This window comes from Argentina silus (assembly GCF_951799395.1).
Source record: "Argentina silus genome assembly, chromosome: Y".
NCBI lineage: Eukaryota > Metazoa > Chordata > Actinopteri > Argentiniformes > Argentinidae > Argentina > Argentina silus.
This window is the reverse complement of record NC_139654.1, coordinates 579927-607500: the sequence shown is the minus strand read 5'-3', so window position 1 is coordinate 607500 and position 27574 is coordinate 579927. Positions and strand designations below refer to the sequence as shown.

Genomic DNA, 27574 nt, shown 5'->3' with positions numbered 1-27574 from the left:
AAGGACCAGAATGATCAGTTAGGCAGCAAAGCTCTGTTTTCTCTTTACTCTGGAGACGATGGCTGCTGTTGGAGACTAAGGAGTCGAGTACCAAGTCTCTAAGGGGTGACTGGGAATCACGGAGCAGGGACACTCTCCTGTGTAACAGCTAAGGGATGAGCTCCAACGTGTGTCCACAACCAAGCCAGAACAAGAGAAACGTGAGAAACTCTCTTGTTGATGATTCGTCATATTTAACAAGATTGAACTGTGATGGAAATGTTCACTGTGAGTGTTGTGTTGTATAAACTGTAATCCTGAGCAGTTAAAATCATATGACTGTTTATGGTTCTTGTTGATCATTAACCAGGGAGAGTGTGCTCTGCTAGAAAAGTGTACTTGTGGTGTTGTGTTGTGTTGTGTTGTGTTGTGTTGTGTTGTGTTGTGTTGTTTGGTGTGTAGTGTAGTGTTGTGTTGTGTAGTGTTGTGTTTGGTGTGGTGTGTTGTGTTGTGTTGTTGTGTGTTCTGTAGTGTGGTTTGTAGTGTTGTGTTGTGTTGTGTTGTGTTGTGTTGTGTGGTGTGTAGTGTTGTGGTGTGGTGTGTAGTGTAGTGTTGTGTGTGTAGTGTTGTGTGTGTAGTGGTGTGCAGTGTAGTGCTGTGTGTTGTGTGGTGTTGTGTTGTGTAGTGTAGTGTAGTGTAGTGTTGTGTGTGTAGTGGTGTGTAGTGTAGTGTAGTGTTGTGTGTAGTGTAGTGTAGTGTTGTGTGTAGTGTAGTGTTGTGTGTAGTGTAGTGTAGTGTAGTGGTGTGTAGTGTAGTGTAGTGGTGTGTAGTGTAGTGTAGTGTTGTGTGTGTATTGTAGTGTGGTGTGAGCTATGATACTGAGCAGTAAAAGTTGTGTAAGTGTACATGTTGTTGATTATTAACCAGGAAGAGAGGGTACTATGACTATGATGTATCAGATGATATTAACAGTTACGGTCCAGAGTCAAACTGACATGGCCTCCATATTCAGGCTGACCTGGCTTCATCTGCCAGTTTAAAATGGAAAATTGCTTTGATTGACGTCTACTGTACATTCTTACTGCATTAAAGTGATAGATCACAAAAAAAAAAAAAAATTGTAATATTATCCATTATACACTTTATTAGGTTCAACCGCTCTTTAACACAAATATCTAATCAGCCAATCACATGGCAGCAACTCAATGCATTTAGGCATGTAGACATGGTCAAGACAACCTGCTGAAGTTCAAACTGAGCATCAGAATGGGGAAGAAAGGTGATTTAAGTGACTATGAACGTGGCATAGTTGTTGGTGCCAGACGGAGGGATAGAGGGAGTGAGGGAAGGAGTGAGGGAGGGAGGGAGGGAGAGAATGAGAGAGAGGAGGGAGGGAGGCAGAGAGGGAGGTATAGAGGGAGGGAGGGAGGGAGAGAGAGAAGGAGGGATAGAGGGAGGGAGAGATGGAGAGAGAGATAGGGAGGGAGAAAGAGAGATGGGATGGAGAGAGGAGGGAGGGAGAGAGGAAGGGAGGAAAGGGAGGGGAGTGAAAGAAAGAGAGAGAGAGATTGTGACAGAGAGAAAGAGAGAGGGAGAGAAAGAGAGAGAGAGAGAGCGAGTGAAGGAGGGGGAGAGGGAGGTAGGGAGGGAGAGAAGGAGGGAGGGAGAAAGATGGAGGGAGAGAGGAAGGGAGGGAGGTAGGGAGAGAGGGTGAGAGGTAGAGGGAGAAAGGGGGGGAGGTAGAGGGAGAGAGGGGGGTAGGGAGAGAGAGAGAGAAAAAGACAGAAAGAGGGAAAGAGAGAGAGAGAGAGATTGGATGGGGAGAAGAGGTAGGGAGGGAGAGAGGGAGGGAGAGAGAAAGAGAGAGAAAAAGGGAGAGAGGGAGGGAGGGAGAGAGGGAGGGAGAGCGGGAGGGAGAGAGAAAGAGAGAGAAAAAGGGAGAGAGGGAGGGAGGGAGAAAGAGGGAGGGACAGAGGAAGGAAGGTAGGGAGGGAGAGCGGGAGGGAGAGAGAAAGAGAGAGAAAAAGGGAGAGAAGGAGGGATAGAGGGAGGGAGAGATGGAGAGAGAGATAGGGAGGGAGAAAGAGAGATGGGATGGAGAGAGGAGGGAGGGAGAGAGAGGTACAGATGGAGAGAGAGGCACGGAGGGAGAGCAAGAGGAGGGAGGGAGGAAGGGAGGAAAGGGAGGGGAGTGAAAGAAAGAGAGAGAGAGAGATTGTGACAGAGAGAAAGAGAGAGAGGGAGAGAAAGAGAGAGAGAGAGAGCGAGTGAAGGAGGGGGAGAGGGAGGTAGGGAGGGAGAGAAGGAGGGAGGGAGAAAGATGGAGGGAGAGAGGAAGGGAGGGAGGTAGGGAGAGAGGGTGAGAGGTAGAGGGAGAGAGGGGGGTAGGGAGAGAGAGAGAAAAAGACAGAAAGAGGGAAAGAGAGAGAGAGAGAGAGAGAGATTGGATGGGGAGAAGAGGTAGGGAGGGAGAGAGAAAGAGAGAGAAAGAGGGAGGGAGAGCGGGAGGGAGAGAGAAAGAGAGAGAAAAAGGGAGAGAGGGAGGGAGGGAGAAAGAGGGAGGGACAGAGGAAGGAAGGTAGGGAGAGAGGGTGGGAGGTAGAGGGAGAGAGAGAAAAAGACAGAGAAAGAGGGATTGGATGGGGAGAAGAGGTAGGGAGGGAGAGAAGGAGGGAGAGGGAGAGAGAGAGAGAGAGAGACAGACATGTATCAGTCAAGGGTTGTAAACATGGACAGGTCCCACATTGTTCTGATGGGGGGAAAAGAGAAGGCCTCACTTTGCAGGTTAACCCTTTGAGGACCAGGGGTATTTTCTCCATATTTACATACATTTTTTCTTTCTCAATTTGAAGTCACTTCCATACAAAATAATACCCAAGTGTTTCATATCATCGTGTGTCCACAACCATGCCAGAAGAAGAGAAATGTGAGAATCTCTCTTGTTGATGAATCATCATATTTAACAAGATTGAACTGTGATGGAAATGTTCACTGTGAGTGTTGTGTTGTGTGAACTGTGATCCTGAACAGTAAAAATCATACAACTGTTTATGGTTCTTGTTGATCATTAACCAGGAAGAGTGTGCTCTGCTAGAAAAGTGTACTTGTGGTGTTGTGTTGTGGTGTGTTGTGTTGTGTTGTGTTGTGGTGTGTTCTGTTGTGATGTGTGTGTGTTGTGTGGTGTTGTGTGGTGTTGTGGTGTGTTTTGTTGTGGTGTGTGTGTTGTGTGGTGTGTAGTGTGTGGTGTGGTGTGGTATGTGTGTGTTGTGTTGTGTTGTGTTGTGGTGTGTTCTGTTGTGATGTGTGTGTGTTGTGTGGTGTTGTGTGGTGTTGTGGTGTGTTTTGTTGTGGTGTGTGTGTTGTGTGGTGTGTAGTGTGTGGTGTGGTGTGGTATGTGTGTGGTGTGGTGTGGTGTGGTGTGTGTGTTGTGTAGTGTTTTAGTGTGGTGTGGTGTGTTGTGTGGTGTGTTTGGGTTAGGGGTAGGGTTAGAATTTAATTTATAATACTTTGAAATAAAATACCGTTAACCAGAGCTGTTGATTCATTCAAAGACTTTATTCACAGAGAATATTTAGCCGTTCAGGTTTGCAAAGTTGACCCCGTTATCTCTTCAGTCACCTGCCTTCATAGACTTCACACAGGTTAACACCTTCTATTCAACCTATTTCTGATTCCTGTCTACATGCACCAATAACATTCAAGATCTATATTTCGTCATCAAGGTGTGCGCCACCTACCTGGCTGGCAACAGTTAGTCTGGTCAGACCTTGCTGACGCCCAGGCTGATTTCAAAAAGCCTTTTGTTCTGGCTGTTTATACCTTTGTTTATTACTTAATTACCCTAACTTTTAATTACTCTATCCTGGTTTCTCCAGCTTTGATCCTTTGTTTTCTTCACCTATAGCAAACCCCTCAATCTGACCTCACCCCTCTTGACTGCATTCTCCAAATGTTCTAGGACCATCTGTTTTCTTGTGACCTCTTCCATTCCATTACAAACCCTTATATTGTCTTTAAATTTACCATATGTTGTGGTGTGTTGTGTAGTGTAGTGTAGTGTTGTGTGGTATGTTGTGTAGTGTTGTGTAGTGTAGTGTGGTGTGAGCTATGATACTGAGCAGTAAAAGTTATGTAAGTGTACATGTTGTTGTTGATCATTAACCAGGAAGGGAGGGTACTATGACTATGATGTATCATCTGATATTAACAGTTATGGTCCAGAGTCAAACTGACCTGGCCTCCATATTCAGGCTGGCTTTATTCGTGAGTTTAAAATGGAAAATAGCTTTGATTGACGTCTATTGTACATTCTTACTGCATTAAAGGGATAGATCACAAAAATAATATTTTTTTTATTTTTTTATATTATACAAATTATATATATATATATATATATATATATATATCCACTCACAAGCCACTTTATTAGGTACACCTGTTCAACTGCTCTTTAACGCAAATATCTAATCAGCCAATCACATAGCAGCAACTCAATGCATTTAGGCATGTAGACATGGTCAAGACGACCTGCTGAAGGTGGTTTAAGTGACTTTGAATGTGGCATAGTTGTTGGTACCAGACGGAGGGATAGAGAGAGTGAGGGAGGGAAGGAGGGAGGGAGAGAGAGAAGGGTGGGAGGTAGAGACGGAGGGAGAGGATGGAGAGAAGGAGGGAGATAGGAAGGGGAGGGAGGGAGAGGATGGAGGGAGAGAGGGAGGGAGAGAGAGGGGGGGAGGGAGGGAGAGGATGGAGGGAGAGAGGGAGGGAGAGTAGTAGAGAGGTAGGGAGGAGGAAGAGAGATGGAATGGAGAGAGGAGGGAGGGAGAAAGAGGTACAGAGGGAAAGAGAGTGTCTATCATGTTTGAGCTTGTGTAAAGAGTCTAGTGTAGTGTTGTGTGTTGTGTAGTGTAGTGTAGTGTAGTGTTTTAGTGTGTAGTGTTGTGTAGTGTAGTGTTGTGTAGTGTAGTGTAGTGTTGTGTAGTGTAGTGTAGTGTAGTGTAGTGTGTGTAGTGTAGTGTAGTGTAGTGTAGTGTTTTAGTGTGTAGTGTAGTGTAGTGTAGTGTTGTGTAGTGTAGTGTAGTGTAGTGTAGTGTAGTGTAGTGTAGTGTGAGCTTTGATAGTGACCAGTAAAAGTTGTGTAAGTGTACATGTTGTTGTTGATAATTAACCAGGAAGAGAGGGTACTATGACTATGATGTATCATCTGATATTAACAGTTATGGTCCAGAGTCAAACTGACCTGGCCTCCATATTCAGGCTGAGCTGGCTTCATCTGCCAGTTTACAATGGAAAATAGCTTTGATTGACGTCTACTGGACATTCTTACTGCATTAGATTAGATTAGGTTAGTTTAGATTAGATTAGATTCAACTTTATTGTCATTGTGCAGAGTACAAGTACAGAGACAACAAAATGCAGTTAGCGTCTAACCAGAAATGCAAAAAAAGTAGAAAAGTGCAATGTGAACAATATATACAGGTAGTGCAGTATAAGCAGTATATGAGCAGTATAAGTAGTGCAGTATAAGCAGTATATGTATTAACAGTAACATTATAAGCAGAGTAAAAAAGCAGAATAAATATGGAATGCAGTATGAACAGTATAAGCAGTAGATAAGCAGTATAAGTAGTGCAGTATAAGCAGTATATGTATTAACAGTAACATTATAAGCAGAGTAAAAAAGCAGAATAAATATGGAATGCAGTATGAACAGTAAAAACAGATATGTACAGTATGTACAGATATGTGCAGTGTATTAACAGTAGCATTATAAGATTAGTAAAAAATAAGGATATTTGCATTATGAACAGTATAGACAGATATGTACAGAAGAGCAGTAATATATAGTATAAGAGCAGTGTATATAAGTGAAGATACAGTATGTACAGTTTATAGGAATACTATAGGGTAAGAGTAGTACAATTGTCCAGGGGGTGGGGGGGTGTAGGGGTTAGTTGGTAGGTTGTCACCTAGGTGCAGAGTTTGGGTTCAGTAGGGTGACAGCCGCAGGGAAGAAGCTTCCTCTGAACCTGCTGGTTCGGGTACGGAGAGACTTGTAGCGCCTCCCGGAGGGGAGTGGGGTGAACAGTCTGTGGTTGGGGTGAGAACTGTCCTTGACGATGCTGGACAGCCTCAATGGAGGGGAGTGAGGAACCAGTGATGCGTTCGGCAGTTTTCACCACCCTCTGCAGTGCTTTCCGGTCAGATGCAGAGCAGTTGCCATACCATACTGTGATACAGTTGGTGAGGATGCTCTCGATGGTGCAGCGGTAGAGGATCTGAGGAGACAGATGGACCTTCTTTAGTCTCCTCAGGAAGAAGAGACGCTGGTGACCATTCTTGATCAGGGTAGAGGTGTTGAGGGTCCAGGAGAGATCCAGAGATGTGGACACCTACAATATGTGTGTACATATTATATATCTCTATCTGACAGAGAATCAGAGAATCTACCCTAGTCTATATGGTGTACACACCTCCTCAGAGTAGAAAAGAGAAGCTCGGCCCGGCACAGGGGGAAGAGGAGAGAGAGATGTGGTCCTCCTCGACACACGCAGCTCTCTACTACACGTTGTACAGCAAATGGGAGGCGTTGACCGAGTCAGTTACAAAGAACTGTCACGTGTGCAGAGTAGTGTGTCTATGGTTGTTTCTACTGTTGACACTGCTAACAAGCTATTGAACTTAGAGACTCTATCCTAGTCGAAACACATCTTCTAGTCGGCCATCATGCTTTATGTTAACATGTATAGTTTACTTCCCTCTTCTGTTCTCCCATGGACCAACCACAACTACCACCTCATTTCCTAAAGTCACCTCAAGTGTTTTTAGTTTTAATTATTACAATAACTGTATCATCTTCTGACAGAGGTCAGAGAGGATGAGGGGAGACACATTTAACTGTGTAATTGTATTGATAATTTCCTGTACTTGCAACATTCAAGCCTCTGTTGTTTTATATTGATTGTTACATTCCTTTACAGTTCAGTCTTCTTCTAGTTGGTACTGTCGGCCATCATGCTTTATGTTAACATGTATAGTTTATTTCCCTCTTCTATTCTCCCATGGACCAACCACAACTACCACCTCATTTCCAAAAGTCAATCTTTCGATCAACAGTCCCTTCGGAAAGTATTCAGACCCCTTTACTTTCTCCACATTTTGTTGTGTTTTTGACTCAATTTAAAATGAATTAAATTAAAAGAATTTGCCATCAATCCACACACAATACCACAGAATGACAAAGCAAAAACAAGTTTTTTGGAAATTTCAGTAAATGTATTCAAATTTAAATACAGAAATCCTTCATGTACAGAAGTATTCAGACCCTTTGCTATGACACTCTTAAAATGAGCTAAAATGCAAAAATCAACAATTCACTCAATAAGTTGAATTGAGATCAAGTCATTTTGGAAATAATATCTTTGTTTTTATAGTCTCTGATTTGCATCGGATTCAATTCCACACTGTGTGGATTAGGATGTCACGACCAACTCAGCAAATTTCATAATTTTCTCTTGACCCTGACAAACTCCCCAGCCCTTGCCAGAGACAAACATACCCTGAATACTAGGACTACAGATCAAACTATACAACTAGGACTACAGATCAAACTAGGACTACAGATCAAACTATACAACTAGGACTACAGATCAAACTAGGACTACAGATCAAACTATAATATTAGGACTACAGATCAAACTAGGACTACAGATCAAACTAGGACTACAGATCAAACTAGGACTACAGATCAATCTATACAACTAGGACAAGAGATCAAACTAGGACAAGAGATCAAACTAAAATACTAGGACTACAGATACAAGTAGGACTACAGATAAACTATAATACCAGGACTGCAGATAAAACTATAACACTAGAACTACAAATCAAACTGATCAAATTGTATTTTCAAGCTTCTTTAGTTAATCACCATAGTTTTCCTTTTTTCCACTTTATGATCTGATCCCTTGGTGCTCCAAGCTACATGATGGGTGATAAGGAAGTAGAACTGTGGGTGGGTGAGGCTACGTCTTGATCACATGACAGAATTGAGTGACTGCCAGTTTCCCTGCCTTCTGCCACCTGACACCTCCTCAGAATTATTCACACACACGATCATTTCATTGGATAAGAAATATCTTGCCCCACCCATCCCATGGTCACACATTGACAGGTAACTCACCTGATCTGTCCTCCGTGTCTGTCATCAGTAGAGAAGTTCAGTCTCAGACTAACCTCTCAGTCAGACAGCAGCCATCAGACTGTCTTTAGTCCTGACTGACAGACAGAGTGGAGAACTGCAGACGACCAATCTAAAAGGAGCAGAATGATCAGTTAGGCAGCAAAGCTCTGTTTTCTCTTTACTCTGGAGACGATGGCTGCTGTTGGAGACTAAGGAGTCGAGTACCAAGTCTCTAAGGGGTGACTGGGAATCACGGAGCAGGGACACTCTCCTGTGTAACAGCTAAGGGATGAGCTCCAACGTGTGTCCACAACCAAGCCAGAAGAAGAGAAACGTGAGAAACTCTCTTGTTGATGATTCGTCATATTTAACAAGATTGAACTGTGATGGAAATGTTCACTGTGAGTGTTGTGTTGTGTGAACTGTAATCCTGAGCAGTTAAAATCATATGACTGTTTATGGTTCTTGTTGATCATTAACCAGGGAGAGTGTGCTCTGCTGGAAAAGTGTACTTGTGGTGTTGTGTTGTGTTCTGTGTAGTGTTGTTGTGTGGTGTGGTGTGTTGTGTTGTTGTGTGTTCTGTAGTGTGGTTTGTAGTGTTGTGGTGCGTAGTGTTGTGTGTGTTGTGTAGTGTTTTAGTGTGTTGTGTTGATGTGGTGTGGTGTGTAGTGGTGTGTAGTGTAGTATTGTGTTGTGGTGTGTTGTGTAGTGTAGTGTAGTGTTGTGTGTGTAGTGTAGTGTTGTGTAGTGTAGTGTTGTGTGGTGTGAGCTATGATACTGAGCAGTAAAAGTTGTGTAAGTGTACATGTTGTTGTTAATAATTAACCAGAGCAAGAGGAGGAAAGGGAGGGGAGTGAAAGAAAGAGAGAGAGAGATTGTGACAGAGAGAGAGAGAGATAGAGAGAGAGGGAGGGAGAGAAAGAGAGAGAGAGCAAGTGAAGGAGGGAGAGAGGGAGGGAGAGAATAAAAGGGAGGGAGAGAGGAGGGGAGTTAGGGAGAGAGGGAGAGAGGGGGGAAGGTAGAGGGAGAGAGGGGGTAGGGAGGGAGAGAGAGAAAAAGACAGAAAGACGGAAAGAGAGAGAGAGAGAACGAGATTGGATGGGGAGAAGAGGTAGGGAGAGAGAGAGGGAGGGAGGGAGAGAGAGAGAAAGAGAGAGAGCGAGTGAAGGAGGGAGAGAGGGAGGTAGGGAGGGAGAGGGAAAGAGGGAGGGAGAGAGGAAGGGAGGTAGGGAGAGAGGGTGGGAGGTAGAGGAAGAGAGGGGGGAGGTAGAGGGAGAGAGAGAAAAAGACAGAGAAAGTGTATAGTGTGGTTTGTTGTGTTGCATTGTGTTGTGTGTTGTGTTGTGTTGTGTGGTGTGTAGTGTTGTGTTTGGTGTGGTGTGCTGTGGTGTATAGTGTTTTAGTGTGGTGTGTTGTGTGTGTAGTGTAGTGTTGTGTGTGTAGTGGTGTGTAGTGTAGTGTAGTGTAGTGTAGTGTTGTGTAGTGTAGTGTAGTGTTGTGTGTGGTGTGTTGTGTAGTGTAGTGTAGTGTTGTGTGTGTAGTGTAGTGTTGTGTAGTGTAGTGTAGTGTGGTGTGAGCTATGATACTGAGCAGTAAAAGTTGTGTAAGTGTACATGTTGTTGTTGATTATTAACCAGGAAAGGAGGGTACTATGACTATGATGTATCAGATGATATTAACAGTTACGGTCCAGAGTCAAACTGACCTGGCCTCCATATTCAGGCTGGCTTTATTTGTGAGTTTAAAATGGAAAATAGATTTGATTGACGTCTATTGTACATTCTTACTGCATTAAAGGGATAGATCACAAAAATAATCTTTTTTTTTTTTTATATTATACATATTATAGATATAGTGAGGGAAATAATTATTTGATCCCCTGCTGATTTTGTTAGTTTGCCCGATTACAAAGAAATAAGTGGTCTATAATTCATATGGTACTTTTATTTTAACAAATAGAGACAGAATATCAACAAAGAAGTCCATAAAAAACACATTATATAAAGTTATAAATTCATTTGCATTTGATCCCGAAGCAAAACATGACTTAGTACTTGGTGGAGAAACCCTTGGTGGAAAGCACAGAAGTCAGACGTTTCTTATAGTTGGTCACCAGGTTTGCACACATCTCAGGAGGGATTTTGGTCCACTCCTCTTTACAGATCCTCTCCAAATCCTGAAGGTTTCAAGGCTTTTGCTTGGCAACCCGAAGCTTCAGCTCCCTCCGCAAATTTTCTATAGGATTAAGGTCTGGAGACTAGCTAGGCCACTCCATGACCTTGGTGTGCTTCTTCTTGAGCCACTCCTTTGTTGCCTTGGCCATATGTTTTGGTTCATTGTCATGCTGGAAGACCCATCCACGACCCATCCTCAGTGCTCTGGCTGAGGGAAGGAGGTTCTCGTCCAAGATCTTACGGTACATGGCCCCGTCCATTGGCCCGTCAATGCAGTGAAGTCGTCCTGTACCCTTAGCAGAGAAACAACCCCAAAGCATAATGTTTCCACCTCCGTGTTTGACAGTGGGGATGGTGTTCTTGGGATTGTAGCATTCAGCATTTCTCTCCCTCCAAACACGACGAGTCGAATTTATGCCAAAGAGTTCAATTTTGGTCTCATCTGACCACATTATCTTCTCCCAAGCCTTCTCTGAATCATTTAAGTCTTCATTGGCAAACTTCAGATGGGCCTGTACATGTGCCTTCTTGAGCAGGGGGACTTTGCGGGCACTGCAGGATTTCAATCCGTTACGGTGTAGTGTGTTACCAATGGTTTTCTTGGTGACTGTGGTCCCAGCTGCCTTGAGATCATTACCAAGCTCCTCCCGTGTAGTTCTGGGCTGATCCCTCACCCTCCTCATGATCATCCTTACCCCACGAGGCAAGATCTTGCGTGGAGCTCCAGGCCGAAGGCGATTGATGGTTATTTTATATTTTTTCCATTTTCTAATAATTGCACCAACAGTTGTCTCCTTCTCACCAAGCTTCTTGCTGATGGTCTTGTAGCCCATTCCAGCCTTGTGCAGGTCTACAACTCTTACCCTGATGTCCTTTGAATGTTCTTTGGTCTTGCTCATGGTGGTGGAGAGGTTGGAATGGAAGAGATTGATTCTATTGACAGGTGTCTTTTATACCCATAACAAGCAGAGATTAGGAGTACTTTTCCTAAAGTGACAGGACTAATCTGTGTGCCTCATGGGCATATAACCGGTCTGTATGAGAAGAATTCTTGCTGGTTTGTAGGGGATCAAATACTTATTTCTTTCGATCAAATGCAAATTAATTTATAACTTTATATAATGTGTTTTTTATGGACTTCTTTGTTGATATTCTGTCTCTATTTGTTAAAATAAAAGTACCATAAAAATTATAGACAGCTCATTTCTTTGTAATCGGGCAAACTAAGAAATCAGCAGGGGATCAAATAATTATTTACCCCACTGTATATATATATATACTGTATATATATATATATGCACAGTCAATCTTTCCATCAACAGCGCCTTCAGAAAGTATTCAGACCCCTTCACTTTCTCTACATTTTGTTGTGTTTTTAACTCAATTTAAAATGAATTAAATTAAAAGAATTTGCCATCAATCCACACACAATTAACCAGAATGACAAAGTGTTACAACCCGGCTCGCTAGGGGAAAGGGAAGCAACATATAAGCAGGTGGAATTGGTAAATTATAGTTATTTTATTAACAAGGAACTTAAATTGTCTTAAGGGTAACAAGGGTCATACAGATTCAGTGGCTACAACAATAGAAGAAAAGGACCTACAGGGGCTGTTCAACTCAAATAAACAAATATAACCAAAAGCAAGCTCATAAACGGTGAGCAAAACCTAAACTTTTATCATCTAATCAAAACCAAAGCGAAAACAAAACCTCACTGGCCTAAAGCAGTGGACAAAACTTAAATACAGTGCAGAACAGCCACCTCTACTCCTGGAGAGTCTAAACAAAGGAATCCACTGAGTGTGGTGCAAAATCAGTGCAACAAAACTATACTTGGCCCAATTTTCGGTAACCATAAACTAATAAACGATTGCGCTAAGCACAGTATCACAAGTTTCTACAAAGTCTATCTTTCTAACGAGTTTCTACAAAGTCAAGTGTTCTACACAAGTCTCTCACGGGTACTGGTCAAACATACACAGCCCGCCGACTGACAAGCTGGCCCGGCTTTTTATCCGGCTCGCGCTGGGACCCGATAGGTCCGCTGGTTGCGATGCATCCAATCCGGATCCGCGCTGGCGATGTCGACGGAGTGGGCGGAGCCTCGGAATTTGTAGCGTGCAGCCTGCTTGACAGCATAACAAGAGACATACGGGCGGGTATCGGCTGCGGCCGTAACACGAAGCAAAAACACTTTTTTGAAATTTCAGTAAATTTATTGCATTTTAAATACAGAAATCCTTTATGTACAGAAGTATTCAGATCCTTTGCTATGACTCTCTTAAAATGAGCTGGAATGCAAAAATGTCATCAACAATTCACTCAATAAGTTGAATTGAGTTCAAGTAATTTTGGAATAAATATCTTTGTTTTTATAGAGTCTCTGATTTGAATCGGAATCAATTCCACACTGTGTGGATTAGGATGTCATGACCAACTCAGCAAATTTAATAATTTTCTCATGACCCTGACAAACTCTCCAGTCCCTGCCAGAGACAAACATACCCAGAATACTAGGATTACAGATCAAACTATACAATTAGGACTACAGATCAAACTAGGACTACAGATCAAACTATACAACTAGGACTACAGATCAAACTATACAACCAGGACTACAGATCAAAGTAGGACTACAGATCAAACTATACAACTAGGATTACGAATCAAACTAAGACTACAGATAAAACTAGGACTACAGTTAAAACTAGGCCTACAGATAAAACTATGAAACTAGGACTTCAGATAAAACTAGGACTACAGATCAAACTATAATACTAGGACTACAGATCAAACTAGGACTACAGATAAAACTATAAAACTAGGACTACAGATACAAGTAGGACTACAGATAAAACGATAAAACTAGGACTACCGATCTAACTAAGACTACAGATAAAACTATAAAACTAAGACTACAGATCAAACTAGGACTACAGATAAAACTATAAAACTAGGACTACAGATGAAACTAGGACTACAGATACAAGTAGGACTACAGATAAAACTATGAAACCAGGACTGCAGATAAAACTAGAACTACAAATCAAACTGATCAAATTGTATTTTCAAGCTTCTTTGTTTTCCTTTTTTCCACTTTATGATCTGATCCCTTGGTGCTCCAAGCTACATGATGGGTCATAAGGAAGTAGAACTGTGGGTGGGTGAGGCTACGTCTTGATCACATGACAGAATTGAGTGACTGCCAGTTTCCCTGCCTTCTGCAACCTGACACCTCCTCAGAATTATTCACACACACGATCATTTCATTGGATAAGAAATATCTTGCCCCACCCCTCCCATGGTCACACATTGACAGGTAACTCACCTGATCTGTCCTCCGTGTCTGTCATCAGTAGAGAAGTTCAGTCTCAGACTAACCTCTCAGTCAGACAGCAGCCATCAGACTGTCTTTAGTCCTGACTGACAGACAGAGTGGAGAACTGCAGACGACCAATCTAAAAGGACCAGAATGATCAGTTAGGCAGCAAAGCTCTGTTTTCTCTTTACTCTGGAGACGATGGCTGCTGTTGGAGACTAAGGAGTCGAGTACCAAGTCTCTAAGGGGTGACTGGGAATCACGGAGCAGGGACACTCTCCTGTGTAACAGCTAAGGGATGAGCTCCAACGTGTGTCCACAACCAAGCCAGAAGAAGAGAAACGTGAGAAACTCTCTTGTTGATGAATCATCATATTTAACAAGATTGAACTGTGACGGAAATGTTCACTATGAGTGTTGTGTTGTGTGAACTGTGATCCTGAGCAGTAAAAATCATATAACTGTTTATGGTTCTTGTTGATCATTAACCAGGAAGAGTGTGCTCTGCTGGAAAAGTGTACTTGTGGTGTTGTGTTGTGTTGTGTTGTGTTCTGTGTAGTGTTGTGGTGTGGTGTGGTGTGGTGTGTTGTTGTGTGTTCTGTAGTGTGGTTTGTAGTGTTGTGGTGCGTAGTGTTGTGTGTGTTGTGCAGTGTAGTGTTGTGTAGTGTGAGCTATGATACTGAGCAGTAAAAGTTGTGTAAGTGTACATGTTGTTGTTAATAATTAACCAGAGCAAGAGGAGGAAAGGGAGGGGAGTGAAAGAAAGAGAGAGAGAGATTGTGACAGAGAGAGAGAGATAGAGAGAGAGAGGTAGGGAGAGAAAGAGAGAGAGAGTGAGTGAAGGAGGGAGAGAGGGAGGTAGGGAGGGAGAGAGAGAAAAAGACAGAAAGAGGGAAAGAGAGAGTGAGAAAGAGATTGGATGGGGAGAAGAGGTAGGGAGGGAGAGAGGGAGGGAGGGAGAGAGAGAGAAAGAGAGAGAGAGATTGTGACAGAGAGAGAGAGAGAGAGAGAGAGGGGGGGGAGGTAGAGGGAGAGAGGGGGGTAGGGAGGGAGAGAGAGAAAAAGATAGAAAGAGGGAAAGAGAGAGAGAGAAAGAGATTGGATGGGGAGAAGAGGTAGGGAGGGAGAGAGGGAGGGAGGGAGAGAGAGAAAGAGAGAGAGAGAGCGAGTGAAGGAGGGAGAGGTAGGGAGGGAGGGAGAAAGAGGGAGGGAGAGAGGAAGGGAGGTAGGGAGAGAGGGTGGGAGGTAGAGGGAGAAAGGGGGGGGTTAGAGAGAAAGAGAGAAAAAGACAGAGAAAGTGTATAGTGTGGTTTGTTGTGTTGCATTGTGTGTTGTGTTGTGTTGTGTTATGTTGTGTTGTGTTGTGTTGTGTAGTGTTGTGTGTGTAGTGGTGTGTAGTGTAGTGTGGTGTGTAGTGTAGTGTAGTGTAGTGTAGTGTAGTGTAGTGTAGTGTGAGCTATGATACTGAGCAGTAAACGTTGTGTAAGTGTACATGTTGTTGTTGATTATTAACCAGGAAGAGAGGGTATTATGACTATGATGTATCATATGATATTAACAGTTATGGTCCAGAGTCAAACTGACCTGGCCTCCATATTCAGGCTGAGCTGGCTTCTTCTGCCAATTTACAAATGACCTGGCCTCCATATTAAAAATATATATAAACTCACCGGCCACTATATTAGGTACACCTGTTCAACTGCTCTTTAACGCAAATATCTAATCAGCCAATCACATGGCAGCAACTCAATGCATTTAGGCATGTAGACATGGTCAAGACGACCTGCTGAAGGTGGTTTAAGTGACTTTGAATGGGCATAGTTGTTGGTGCCAGACGGAGGGATTGAGGGAGTGAGGGAGGGAGGGAGGGAAGGAGGGAGGGAGAGAATGAGAGAGAGTAGGGAGGGAGAGAGGGAGGGATAGAGGGAGGGAGAGAGAGAAGGGACGGAGGCAGAGAGGGAGGGAAGGAAGGAGGGAGGGAGGGAAGGAGAGAATGAGAGAGAGGAGGGAGGGAGGGAGAGAGGGAGGGATAGAGGGATGGAGAGAGGGAGAGAGAGAAGGGAGGGAGGCAGAGAGGGAGGGAGAGGAGGGAGAGAGGGAGGGAGATAGGAAGGGGAGGGAGGGAGAGAGGGAGGGAGAGAGAGGGGGGGAGGGAGGGAGAGGATGGAGGGAGAGATGGAGGGAGAGTAGTAGAGAGAGGTAGGAGGGAGAGAGAGGCATGGAGGGAGAAAGAAGCACGGAGGGAGAGAGAGGCACGGAGGGAGGGAGGAAAGGGAGGGGAGTGAAAGAAAGAGAGAGAGAGATTGTGACAGAGAGAGAGAGAGAGAGAGAGAGAGGGAGGGAGAGAAAGAGAGAGACAGAGCGAGTGAAGGAGGGAGAGAGGGAGGTAGGGAGGGAGGGAGAAAGAGGGAGGGAGAGAGGAAGGGAGGTAGGGAGAGAGGGTGAGAGGGTGGGAGGTAGAGGGAGAGAGGGGGGGAGGTAGAAGGAGAGAAGGGGGTAGGGAGGGAAAGAGAGAAAAAGACAGAAAGAGGGAAAGAGAAAGAGAGAGAGAGATTGGATGGGGAGAAGAGGTAGGGAGGGAGAAAGGGAGGAAGAGAGAGAGAGAGAGAGGGAGAGAAAGAGAGAGAGAGAGTGAGTGAAGGAGGGAGAGAGGGTGGTAGGGATAAAAAGGGAGGGAGAGAGGAAGGGAGGTAGGGAGAGAGTGAGAGAGGGGGGGAGGTAGAGGGAGAGAGAGAAAAAGACAGAGAAAGTGTATAGTGTGGTTTGTTGTGTTGCGTTGTGTTGTGTGTTGTGGTGTGTAGTGTTGTGTTTGGTGTGGTGTGGTGTGGTGTGTAGTGTTTTAGTGTGGTGTGTTGTGTGTGTAGTGTAGTGTAGTGTAGTGTAGTGTATGGTTGTGTGTGTAGTGGTGTGTAGTGTAGTGTAGTGTAGTGTAGTGTAGTGTAGTGTGGTGTGAGCTATGATACTGAGCAGTAAAAGTTGTGTAAGTGTACATGTTGTTGTTGATTATTAACCAGGAAGGGAGGGTACTATGACTATGATGTATCATCTGATATTAACAGTTACGGTCCAGAGTCAAACTGACCTGGCCTCCATATTCAGGCTGAGCTGGCTTCATCTGCCAGTTTACAATGGAAAATAGCTTTGATTGACGTCTACTGTACATTCTTACTGCATTAGATTAGATTACAGTTGGTGAGGATGCTCTCGATGGTGCAGCGGTAGAAGTTCACCAGGATCTGATGAGACATATGGACCTTCTTTAGTCTCCTCAGGAAGAGGAGACACTGGTGAGCCTTCTTGATGAGGGTAGAGGTGTTGAGGGTCCAGGAGAGATCAGAGATGCGGACACCCACAAACTTGAAGCTGGTGACTCGCTCCACCTCAGTCCTGTTGATGAGGATGGGGGTGTGTGTGCCAGCTTTTGACTTCCTGAAGTCCACAATGAGCTTTTTGGTCTTCCTGGTGTTGAGAGCCAGGTTGTTGTCGTTGCAACACTATTAGGTGCTGGACCTCCTCCCTGGGATAGCTCACATTTCTTTTTATATTATATAAATATATAGATATGTACTGTATATGTGTACATATTATACATCTCTATCTGACAGAGAATCAGAGAATCTACCCTAGTCTATATGGTGTACACACCTCCTCAGAATAGAAAGGAGAAGCTCGGCCCGGCACAGGGGGAAGAGGAGAGAGAGATGTGGCCCTCCTCGACACACGCAGCTCTCTACTACACGTTGTACAGCAAATGGGAGGCGTTGACCGAGTCAGTTACAAAGAACTGTCACGTGTGCAGAGTAGTGTGTCTATGGTTGTGTCTACTGTAGACACTGCTAACAAGCTCTTGAGCTTAGAGACTCTATCCTAGTCTAAACACATCTTCTAGTCGGCCATCATGCTTTATGTTAACATGTATAGTTTACTTCCCTCTTCTGTTCTCCCATGGACCAACCACCAACTACCACCTCATTTCCTGAAGTCACCTCAAGTGTTTTTAGTTTTAATTATTACAATAACTGTATCATCTTTTGACAGAGGTCAGAGAGGAGGAGGGGAGACACATTTAACTGTGTAATTGTATTGATAATTACCTGTACTTGTAACATTCAAGCCTCTGTTGTTTTATATTGATTGTTACATTCTTTTACAGTTCAGTCTTCTTCTAGTTGGTACTGTCGGCTTGTCCTGGACCAGCAGACAACCGTGACTGTTGAACCCTGCCTAGACCTTGTCCTGGACTAGCAGACAACCGTCACTGTTGAACCCTGCCTAGACCTTGTCCTGGACCAGCAGACAACTGTGACTGTTGAACCCTGCCTAGACCTTGTCCTGGACCAGCAGACAACCGTAACTCTTAAACCCTGCCTAGACCTTGTTGAGTGAGTCCCACATCACATCATCAATCAAAGAATCATTCAATTTCAAGTCAGATTTTCGCTTTGGTCATTCTTTTAAGTCTATTTCCTGCAGCATGAAAATCATACATGTGTGAGTGTGTGTGTGTGTGTGTGTGTGTGTGTGTGTGTGTGTGTGTGTGTGTGTGTGTGTGTGTGTGTGTGACATTTTAATGGCCAAATTTTGTCAGAGAATTACATTATTTACTTCCCTCTTATTCAACATTATCTAATGGAGGCTGGCAATTATTCACAGCAGATTAAAAGTTAGACGTTTATATTAGAGATAATCTAACAAGATAGGTCACGCTCCCTTTCTGTCTCTAAGTCATGTTGACAACCTTGAAGATCTTTCAGACTGAATGTTGTGTTGACGACACACTAGAACATTGAACAAAAAAAGAACAATATGTGTATTTATGTTTTTTTCACATTTGTCAGTGGTGTGATAACTGTCATCCTGTCATATGTGCATCATCAGGTGATACAATGGCCAGGGGAGAGCTGCATCAGTGAGGAGCCAGACAGAGAGCAGAGCTGAGCACTGAGGTGGGAGACAGATCACAACCGTAAGTTGATGTTTTTCATTGTTTTTCTGGCAGACAGACTGTGTGAGTGTTGAATACACTCCTCTATGAAGGGTTAATTAGTTGGTTTCCTGTATGTTTTGTTTTGTTATGTAAAGATTGGCTTGTGTAATCAAAGTTAACTTTCATCTTTGATTTAATTTGAATTTTATTCAACCCGTAAGTGGAGAGAGAGAGAGAGAGAGAGAGAGAGAGAGAGAGAGAGAGAGAGAGAGAGAGAGAGACATTGTCAGTATCCCTTGTTGGCTTCAGGAGAGAGAGATACTGTATATACAAGATCAGCAGGCGTTCATGTCCCTTTCCTCCCTCTGTTGAGCCCCAGACCGTAGTTTCTCACTTCACTGGTTTTGAACTTTGGTCTCCTTTAACGTGCTGCGTGTGTTCATTGGGTTTATAGCAGGAGGTTCTTTGAGGAGAGGAGAGAGAGGAGGGGACCACTGCCTCTAAAATGAGTCTCTCTGGGGAGAAAGAGGAGGGGACCACTGCCTCTAAAATGAGTCTCTCTGGGGAGGTTGAAGCCATGGGGTAAGAGAAGAGTCTCTGGAGGGCATTTAACATGAAGATGATGATGATGATGATGATGATGATAGATACTTCATTCATAACCAGATTAATGTTAGACACAGGAATGTAGATATACTGTAGTTCAATGCATTATGTAGCAACAGACAGTGTTGCAACACTCACTAGAAGGCGTGTCCACGGGGGAGGAGAGTGGATCCTGGAGGGAGATGGCCACTTAAAATCTAAAAGCTACTGAACATAAAATTAGTAGAGATGCACTGAAAAAGCTATTTACTATACAGATATATTAATTTGGACTGGCCACACTGTCCCCACTCTCCTCCTCCCAGTGCACCCCAACCCTCCATGGTAATGGGGATCCCCTGAATGAAACAAAGACAGGTTCATTAACACTCTGTCCTTCACAATGCCACCCTCCTGTGGAACTGGCTCTAGAAGCTCAGCTCATATGGCACATTTAAAAACACAACTCCACCTTGTAATGCAGGGTCCAGCAGGAGAGACCAGCCTCACCTGTACCTAGGTGTGTGTCCATGAAGAGTGACGACTCTATAGGACGTCTAATAAACTTCGGAGAAAGACCTCCTCATTCTGGTCAAAGGTTAGTTTGGGGTTTAATCCTAGTCGTCAATATCCTGACGACACACAGACACACTCATATGAACACGACATACATTATCTTCTGTTAAACATGTGAGAATATTGGTGTCTGACAACACAGATACCCACTCATGAACATGTGATTTTCACTGTCTCCTGTTAATGAATGTGAGAATGTTGGTGTCTTTGTGTTTGACAGGGTCCAGAAAGAGAGACCAGCCTCACCTGTACCCAGCTGTGTCTCCATGAAGAGTGACTGGTCTATGGGACAACCAATAGACTTCAGACAAGGAACCGACACTACTAAACAAAGGTAGGTGTATCATGGGGGATGTGATGAACTAACTGCTAGACGACGCCACCTGTTTGTTTCATGAGGTCCTCGGAGGAAACTAGAATGAACTCAAGTTCTACTATCAAGGAGGGAGCATGGGAATAAGGCACACAATGCAACAATAATTTATTGTACAGCTTATAATGACAGCATCTTCAGCTCTAGGAGTTCAGCACATATTTATCATTAAAGGCAGAATTTCAAATGTTAGACATAGGAATGTAGATATACTGTAGTTCAATGCAAACTGTAGCAACAGACAGTGTTACAAAACTCCCTAGAAGGCGTGTCCATGGAGGAGGAGAGCAGATACTGGAGGGAGATGGCCACTAAAAACCTAAAAGCTACTGACAATACAGATACAGTGCATTCGGAAAGTATTCAGACCGCTTCACTTTTTCCACATTTTGTTGTGGAAATGTTGCAGCCTTAATCTAAAATGGATTCAATTCATTTGTTTCCTCATCAATCTATACACAATACCCCATAATGACAAATACAGTACAGGTTTTTAGAAATGTTTGCGAATTTATTTAAAATAAAAAACTGAAATGTCACATTTACATGAGTATTCAGACCCTTTGCTGTGACACTCGAAATTGAGCTCAGGTGCATTCTGTTTCCATTGATCATCCTTGAGATGTTTCTATGACTTGACTGGAGTCCATCTGTGGTAAATTCAATTGATTGGACATGATTTGGAACGGCACACACCTGTCTATATGATGTCATTTTACATTTACATTTATGGCATTTAGCAGACGCCTTTATCCAAAGCGACTTAGAGATACATCTGTTTAAGTAAGTGAATCATCAGTCACCTCATCAGTCATCATAAGATAAAGTAATCAATGCTCAGACTAGGGTTATGGTTAGTCTTAGGGTTAGGGTTAGGGGTTAGGGCCATAGGCAGTCACAATGCGAGATGAAGATTTTTTTTTTGACAGGAGAAAAAAGGTCCCACAGTTGATGTCGTAGAATTTAAATAATAGTACTTTGAAATAAAATACCATTAACCGGAGCTGTTAATTCATTCAAAGACTTTATTCACAGAGAATCTGAAGCCGTTCAAAGCCGTTTGTCACCTGTCTTTATACTAACCCTAACCCAGGTCAACCCCCACCATTCAACAAACTTCTAGTTCCTGTCTACATACACCAATAACATTCAAGAATTACATTTCGTCATCAAGGTGGGCTACTCCCACCTGCCCTGGCGTCTGTTTGGCTACCTAAATCTTGATGTGCCTGGCTGATTTCAAAAGCCTTTTGTCCTGGCTGTTTACAACTTTGTTTATCACTTATTTACCCTATCTTTTAATTACTCTGTCCTGGTTTCTGCAGATTTTGATTCTTTCTTTTCTTCACCTATATCAAACCCCTCAATCTGACCTCACCCCTTCTGACTGCATTCTCCAAATATTCTAGGACCATCTGTTTTCTTGTGACCTTTTCCCCTAGGTGTACAACCCTTATATGTCTTAGTCCCACATCCTAACAGTGATTTGAACATGATATACTAATAAAACATGCAAGTGATTCAAGACAATATACATATGCTAATCGTATAAGTAAAAATAACATGAATGACATCAACAGTATGACAGTCTATTAGCTCCAGGGGACACGTCTCCTTTACAGGTGGGGGCGAAAAACCCAGCCTCGTACTAGGAAAATTCCCCCACGGTCCTCACCTTATCCAGTCATCATTGAGCAACCACTTTACAGGTCTGCAAATGAGCACCCGTCCCCATGAGCAACAACTTCCTACACATTTAAATGACTACACAAATTGTTACTAAAAACTAAAACATCACACAACACATCAACCCCTAATGGGACCTATATTTCCATCACAAGGGAACATTCCCTGTCCCTGAACCATGGCCATCCCATTGTGCCTCTATGCATACATTCAACATGGTCATTCTATTAGTTCTACACACAATACGTGTTACCCATAACACCATAAAACACATCATCGTCCATTCAAATTGTAAATATTTACAAGGGGAATAAAGTCCTTGTATGGCCAGGTATTCGTCCTTTTTGATGACTGTAGCAATGTTCCTCCCAAGTTTCCTCTCCGAGCTTGCTAGTCCTGGCTGGGAGTCTAGACGATCTCGTCATCATCGGATGAGGGGGCAGAAGACTCACTGCTGCCTCCCCAGTTGAGAACGGGATATAGGTCTAGATGGCCTCCCATTCTGTTGAGTGCCATTGGAGCTATCCCTCTGGTTACACTCCTCTGCTTAATTGTGCCCTGTATAAAGAAATATCTCAAAACAGGCATTATGCAACAAAATATTAATCCTAACACTATAATCACTATCACAACCATTATTCCCATTTTTGCCAACATTCCTCCCCATGATCCTAGGATGTTGCCTAACCAGTCTAATGTCCCAAAGTCTGTGCCTGCAGTAATTTTCACTTCCTTTCTCAAATTTTTAAGTTTAGTCACTGCTCTGACAAAACTTCCTGCGGGATCAGTATTGTTCGGAATATAGGTACAGCATTCGTCCCCAAACAGTTTACATACTCCACCTTGAGCTGCCATTATAAAATGTAATGCCTGTCTGTTCTGCCCATGTCATTTTGCTTGTCTCTCTGACCTGTTCTCCTAGGGCTGATAGGGCATCATCTGTGTAATTGATGAACCTCTGCTGATTGTAATAAATGGCATTTATCCAATCCACATTTTTATTTATTGTAGGCCAGAGGAAAATTGATTCAAATCCTGTCCATATCTGGCTTCTTGCCTTGAACTCGTCGGGCACCCCTCTAGGCCTATGGCATCTATATAGACTGCGGGGTCTGATATGCCCTTTTTTTTCTGTTTTCTTTTTTAGCTTCCCCCTGTACTTGTCTTAGTTCTTGTTGATCTACCCTTATAGTGGTATCATTCCCCGTCAAAATAGTCACTGCCTTGGCTAGCTTAACCCTAGCACATATCCCTGTCCAAGTAGCAGGTAATACTGCCCTTAGCTTTCCTTCTCCACATATCCAATAGTAATCTGCCATGGCCTCGCTTTGGCTGGTATATATACTGGTTATGGGTACTCCCCCTGGAATCCCACTCATCCCAAATCTTGCCATTAGTTGCCCAGAACAGTGGCTGTCGTTTGGGGTCTCTTTCAATATTGCATATAAGCTTGTAGGGTACACTACCTTAGGAGGGGTGGTGTTGTATGTCCCAATTGCCTGAAGATAAGGTTCAGGCCGAGGTGTCTCCATATCCCATGGTACAATGTGCCAGGTTACATGACAGTTCCCTTTAAACTGCCCCAGGCTCTTAGTGTATTGGCTTGTATTAAATGGCTTTTCGAAGCATTCAAACTTTTGCGTCAAATCTATTGAATAGGGTCCTGGAACTTCCCTCTTTTTCCCCTCTACTCTCACATCTATCTCTTTACATTGGTCTCTAAAAGTCTGATCATAAAATGTATTACATTTATGGTTGCTTAAGATACCTAAACATTCGGCTCCACAATAGGGTTGTTCTGTCCACTCCAAGCAACAGACCTTCTGATTAAACTGATGACATGCCTGGCATGTATGTGGATTAGGTACAACTTGCAACTTTTTGAGCGGTGATGGACTGCACATGAGGCAATCTCCTTCTGTTATTGATTTGGCTGTAAACTCTGCCAATCTATACCAATCATTCTGCCTAGCCTGGTCCCATAATACATTTTCCTCGCTCCATGCACCATTATCTGAGCTAATCTCATTGGGTATTCCAAATCTGGGTATTACTTCTCTTGTTAGAAATTTAAGCACTGTTCCTGCCCCTAATTCTGCCGATGGCGTTGCTTCTACCCATCTGCTGAATCTATCTATGACAACAAGCATGTATCTTTTCCCATTGACCTTTTTTATCATGTCTACATAGTCCATTACCAAATGTTTAAATGGTCCATCTGGAACCGGTATGTGTCCTAAAGGTGTTTTGATTCCCTTTCTTACATTGTTTTGTGCGCATACTGTGCATTCTGCCAATGCATTTTCTACCATTGCCTGTAAATAGGGTGACCAATACCCTTGGAGTTTTATCTTTCTCACAACTTCAAACCCTTGCGCAATGGTCAAAACCATGCGCATCAGCGATCAAAATCCCCAGTAGCACCGTGGGTGCCACTATAGTACCCTCATGTGATCTCCACTGTAGAGTCTACCTTTGGCCCCCTTTGGAGCCACATGGATTGCTCATACAGCCCTGCAATCTGTTGCATGCGAATGATATCCTCTAGCTGCATTATTGGTTCTATTAATACCATTGGGGCCAACACGGCCACCTCACACTTTGACGCTCTCTTTGCCGCTTCATCAGCAGCATTATTGCCCTGAATAATGTAATCATTACCTTTCTGGTGCGCATGACATTTAATGATGGCTAACTGCTTTGGTTTCATCATGGTCGACATCAATTCCTTAATTTGCTCACAATGCTGTATGGGTGACCCATCACTTTTCAAAAAACCTCTCTGTTTCCATACTGCTCCAAACAGATGACAGACTCCATGCGCATAAGCTGAGTCAGTAAAAATGTTCACTGCTTTGCCTTCTCCCATTTTACAGGCTTCTGTCAGTGCTCTTAGTTCTGCCAACTGGGCCGAACACGGTTGTGGACAGCTGTCTATCTTCTCTTCTCGGAATGTCTGTCCTATTTGTTTAACTATGCCGTACCCTGCATGATTTCCTAAATGATCTCTGTAACATGAACCATCTACAAAATATGTCTCTTCTGCATATTGTAAGGGTGTTGATTCTAAGTCTGGTCTTAACCTAGTGAATGTTAGTGAGTGTGCTATACAATCATGTTCTTCCCCTTCATCTGCCAGTGGTATTAACTCAGCTGGATTTACTGTACTACATCTCTTGATAGTGATGTCTGGGTATGTCAATAACGACAAATATGACAGGTTCCTAGCTTGCGTTAGAACAAACCTTCCCTGTTCTAACAGTTCCACTGTCTTGTGATGTGTGTATATTGTTATTGGGTATCCCATTGTGACTGACGAGGCCTTTTCATAGGCATAGTGCATAGCTGCCACTCCCTGAAAAGGGCGGGTACCCCTGGGCAACACTGTCTAGTTTGGTGCTATAATAGGCTAACGCTTGCTTTTTCCTACCACTACACGTTTCCTGTACTAACACTGCTGAAGCATACCCACTCCTTCTGTTTGCCACATACAATAGGAATGGTTTGTTATAATCGGGCACAGCCAATGCTGGTGCCCGTTGCATTTCTTTTTTCAACATTTCAAATGCTATTGTAGCTTCTGTTGTCCATATTAAAGGGGCTCTTAAGTTCTGCTGACCAGCTGTTTTCATCAGCACCCTCAGAGCTGCTGTTTTTATCGCATAGTCCTCTATCCAATCTCCGCTGAACTTGGTTGAACACATGAGGTGAATGTTTGAACCCTTGAGGTATTCTAGTGTAAATGTATTGTTGTCCTCTGTAGGTAAATGCAAACAAGTACCGACTTTCTTCTGCTAATGGTACACTGAAGAAAGCTGAGCATAAATCTATCACTGTATAGTATTTGGCTGTCGGAGGAACATTTGTTAACAATGTATGAGGATTTGGTACTTCTGCTCGCCAATCTTGTACCACCTCATTTACTGCTCTTAAGTCATGCACCAATCTCCATTTTGACTTATCTGCTTTTAGAATTGGAAGAAGGGGGGTATTGTACGGGCTGTTTATTCTTTCTAAAACTCCCGCTGCTATCAAACCCTCTATTGTTCTGCTTATTCCTTCCTCAGCTTCAGGTTTCATAGGATATTGGGCTTTTCTTGGTAATACTCTGCCCTGTTTTGTTCTTATAATTATGCTGATTTTACTAAGCCCACGTCAGTGTCATGTTTTGACCAGAGACTTTCTGGGATCTGTTTTTCCATGTTATCTCTCAATTGATTATCTGACTTTTCTTTCATCTGAACCTGTTGTTTAACCAATATGGCTACTTCCTGTGGTATACCATTCATAGGCGTGGCACATATTATTTTTATGAATTCCTTGTCTGCAGAATGTTTTACCAATGGGTTACTTGTTTCTTTCCAATCACTCTTTAATGCGGTTCTCATCATTGGTCCCAAGGCTCTTGCTCTATACCCTTTATTTACCATTAATGACACATGAGGAGCAGCATTAGGTATATTATACCATCAATTCTGATTGATCTATTTGCATAGCTGCTCTCTGTTTTCCCACTATAATATATTGTGACATTAATGGGACAACCAGATTTTTGGTTTGCTCCTGCCAAATTTGTTCTTGGCCGGAGTTGCAATTTGAGTCAAACTGCACAGTGCAGTGGTAGTCAAATCTTGGTCTTCGTGCATCTGGCAATTGGGCTTCAATATATTTTCTCAATTTTAACCAAGTTTGTTTTATTTCATGGTTTATTTCCCCTAACTAGTAAACATTTGCGCTTGCAGTTATTGGTATTTCTTCTGTCTTTATTGCCATATTATCTACATATACACCTTCTGGGAAACACCATATTTTCATCCCCAGCATGCATAATGCATCCCTCCCCAAGAGATTCACAGGTGTCCGGTCAGAGATCAGTACGGGCAGGGTTGTGGCTCTGTCTCCTATCTTGAGACTTACTGGAGTTGTCATTGGAATTAGCTGCGCTTGTCCCGAGAATCCTACTGTTTTAACAAATTGTCCTGACCTGGGGAGGTGAGAGAAATAATTTAGACCTACACAAGTGTAGGTTGCTACTGTATCTATCATCATGGGTATGTCTCTATCTTCTATTTGAACCTGCAGCATTGCTTCTTGATCAGCTTCTGTGGTTAACACTGGAAGCTGACCCTCCCTTTTCAGATTCTCTGGGCATCCCGAGTAACCATAATTCAGTCCCCTATATGGATTGGCTGGTCCTTGTGGAGGCTTCTGCTGTTGCTGACCATAGCCCTGTTGACTATTCCCCCTCGGCTGCCATGGATTAATTGTACATTGTCTTCGGTTGTGTCCTGCCTGGTGACATCCCCAGCACACACCGGGTGGACCTAGTGAGTCTGCTATTTGGAACCTTCCTTGGGGTCTCTGTCTGCCCTTCCATGGCTGAAACTGCTGGGGCTGCTGGGTATACACCTGAACTACAGGTACGGTGGGTTGCTCTTGTCCCTGAAGTCTCAGCACTGGAAGTTTCGGCGGCCATTACGCCTTGTACCTTCTTTTTGTTTCATTCTGTGAGTTCCCCCAGCTGGAGCTATGTTAACTTTCTCTGGTTCTCCTTTTCTTGCTCCTTTAGCTTTGATTCATCTTTCCGGTATTTTTCCACCGCATGGACCAGATGATCACAGAATTCCTTGTGTGTTTTTGACGTCTCACCACATCCTCTAACCTGCTTTTCACCGGAGGGCACATGGCCTCTATCACTGCAGTTCTGAACAGAGTTGTCATCAGTGGGTCTCCCTCTGGGTCTGCTTCAGTCTCTAGTTTCTACTTCTTC

At 43.3% G+C, this 27574-nt stretch overlaps 2 protein-coding genes and 1 pseudogene across 4 annotated transcripts in view; all 3 read left to right on the top strand.

Moving 5' to 3' along the window:
- The window catches only part of LOC310823692 (glutamate--cysteine ligase regulatory subunit-like), a 119912-nt pseudogene that overhangs the window by 57187 nt on the left and 35151 nt on the right, over positions 1-27574 (top strand). The gene's annotated exons all lie outside the window — the stretch shown is intronic.
- The window catches only part of LOC310823935 (uncharacterized protein), a 106626-nt gene that overhangs the window by 45157 nt on the left and 33895 nt on the right, over positions 1-27574 (top strand). The window lies entirely within an intron of this gene.
- Positions 18594-27574, top strand: part of LOC310823885 (uncharacterized protein) — a 33549-nt gene continuing 24568 nt past the window's right edge. For both annotated transcript variants that reach the window (XM_083696795.1, XM_083696794.1), the window contains exons 1-4: positions 18594-18623; positions 19039-19166; positions 19654-19767; positions 19966-20079. In XM_083696795.1, the coding sequence (XP_083552921.1) occupies positions 19090-19166; positions 19654-19767; positions 19966-20079 (305 nt within the window). In that variant the 5' untranslated portion in view covers positions 18594-18623; positions 19039-19089. The remainder of the gene's footprint in view (positions 18624-19038; positions 19167-19653; positions 19768-19965; positions 20080-27574) is intronic.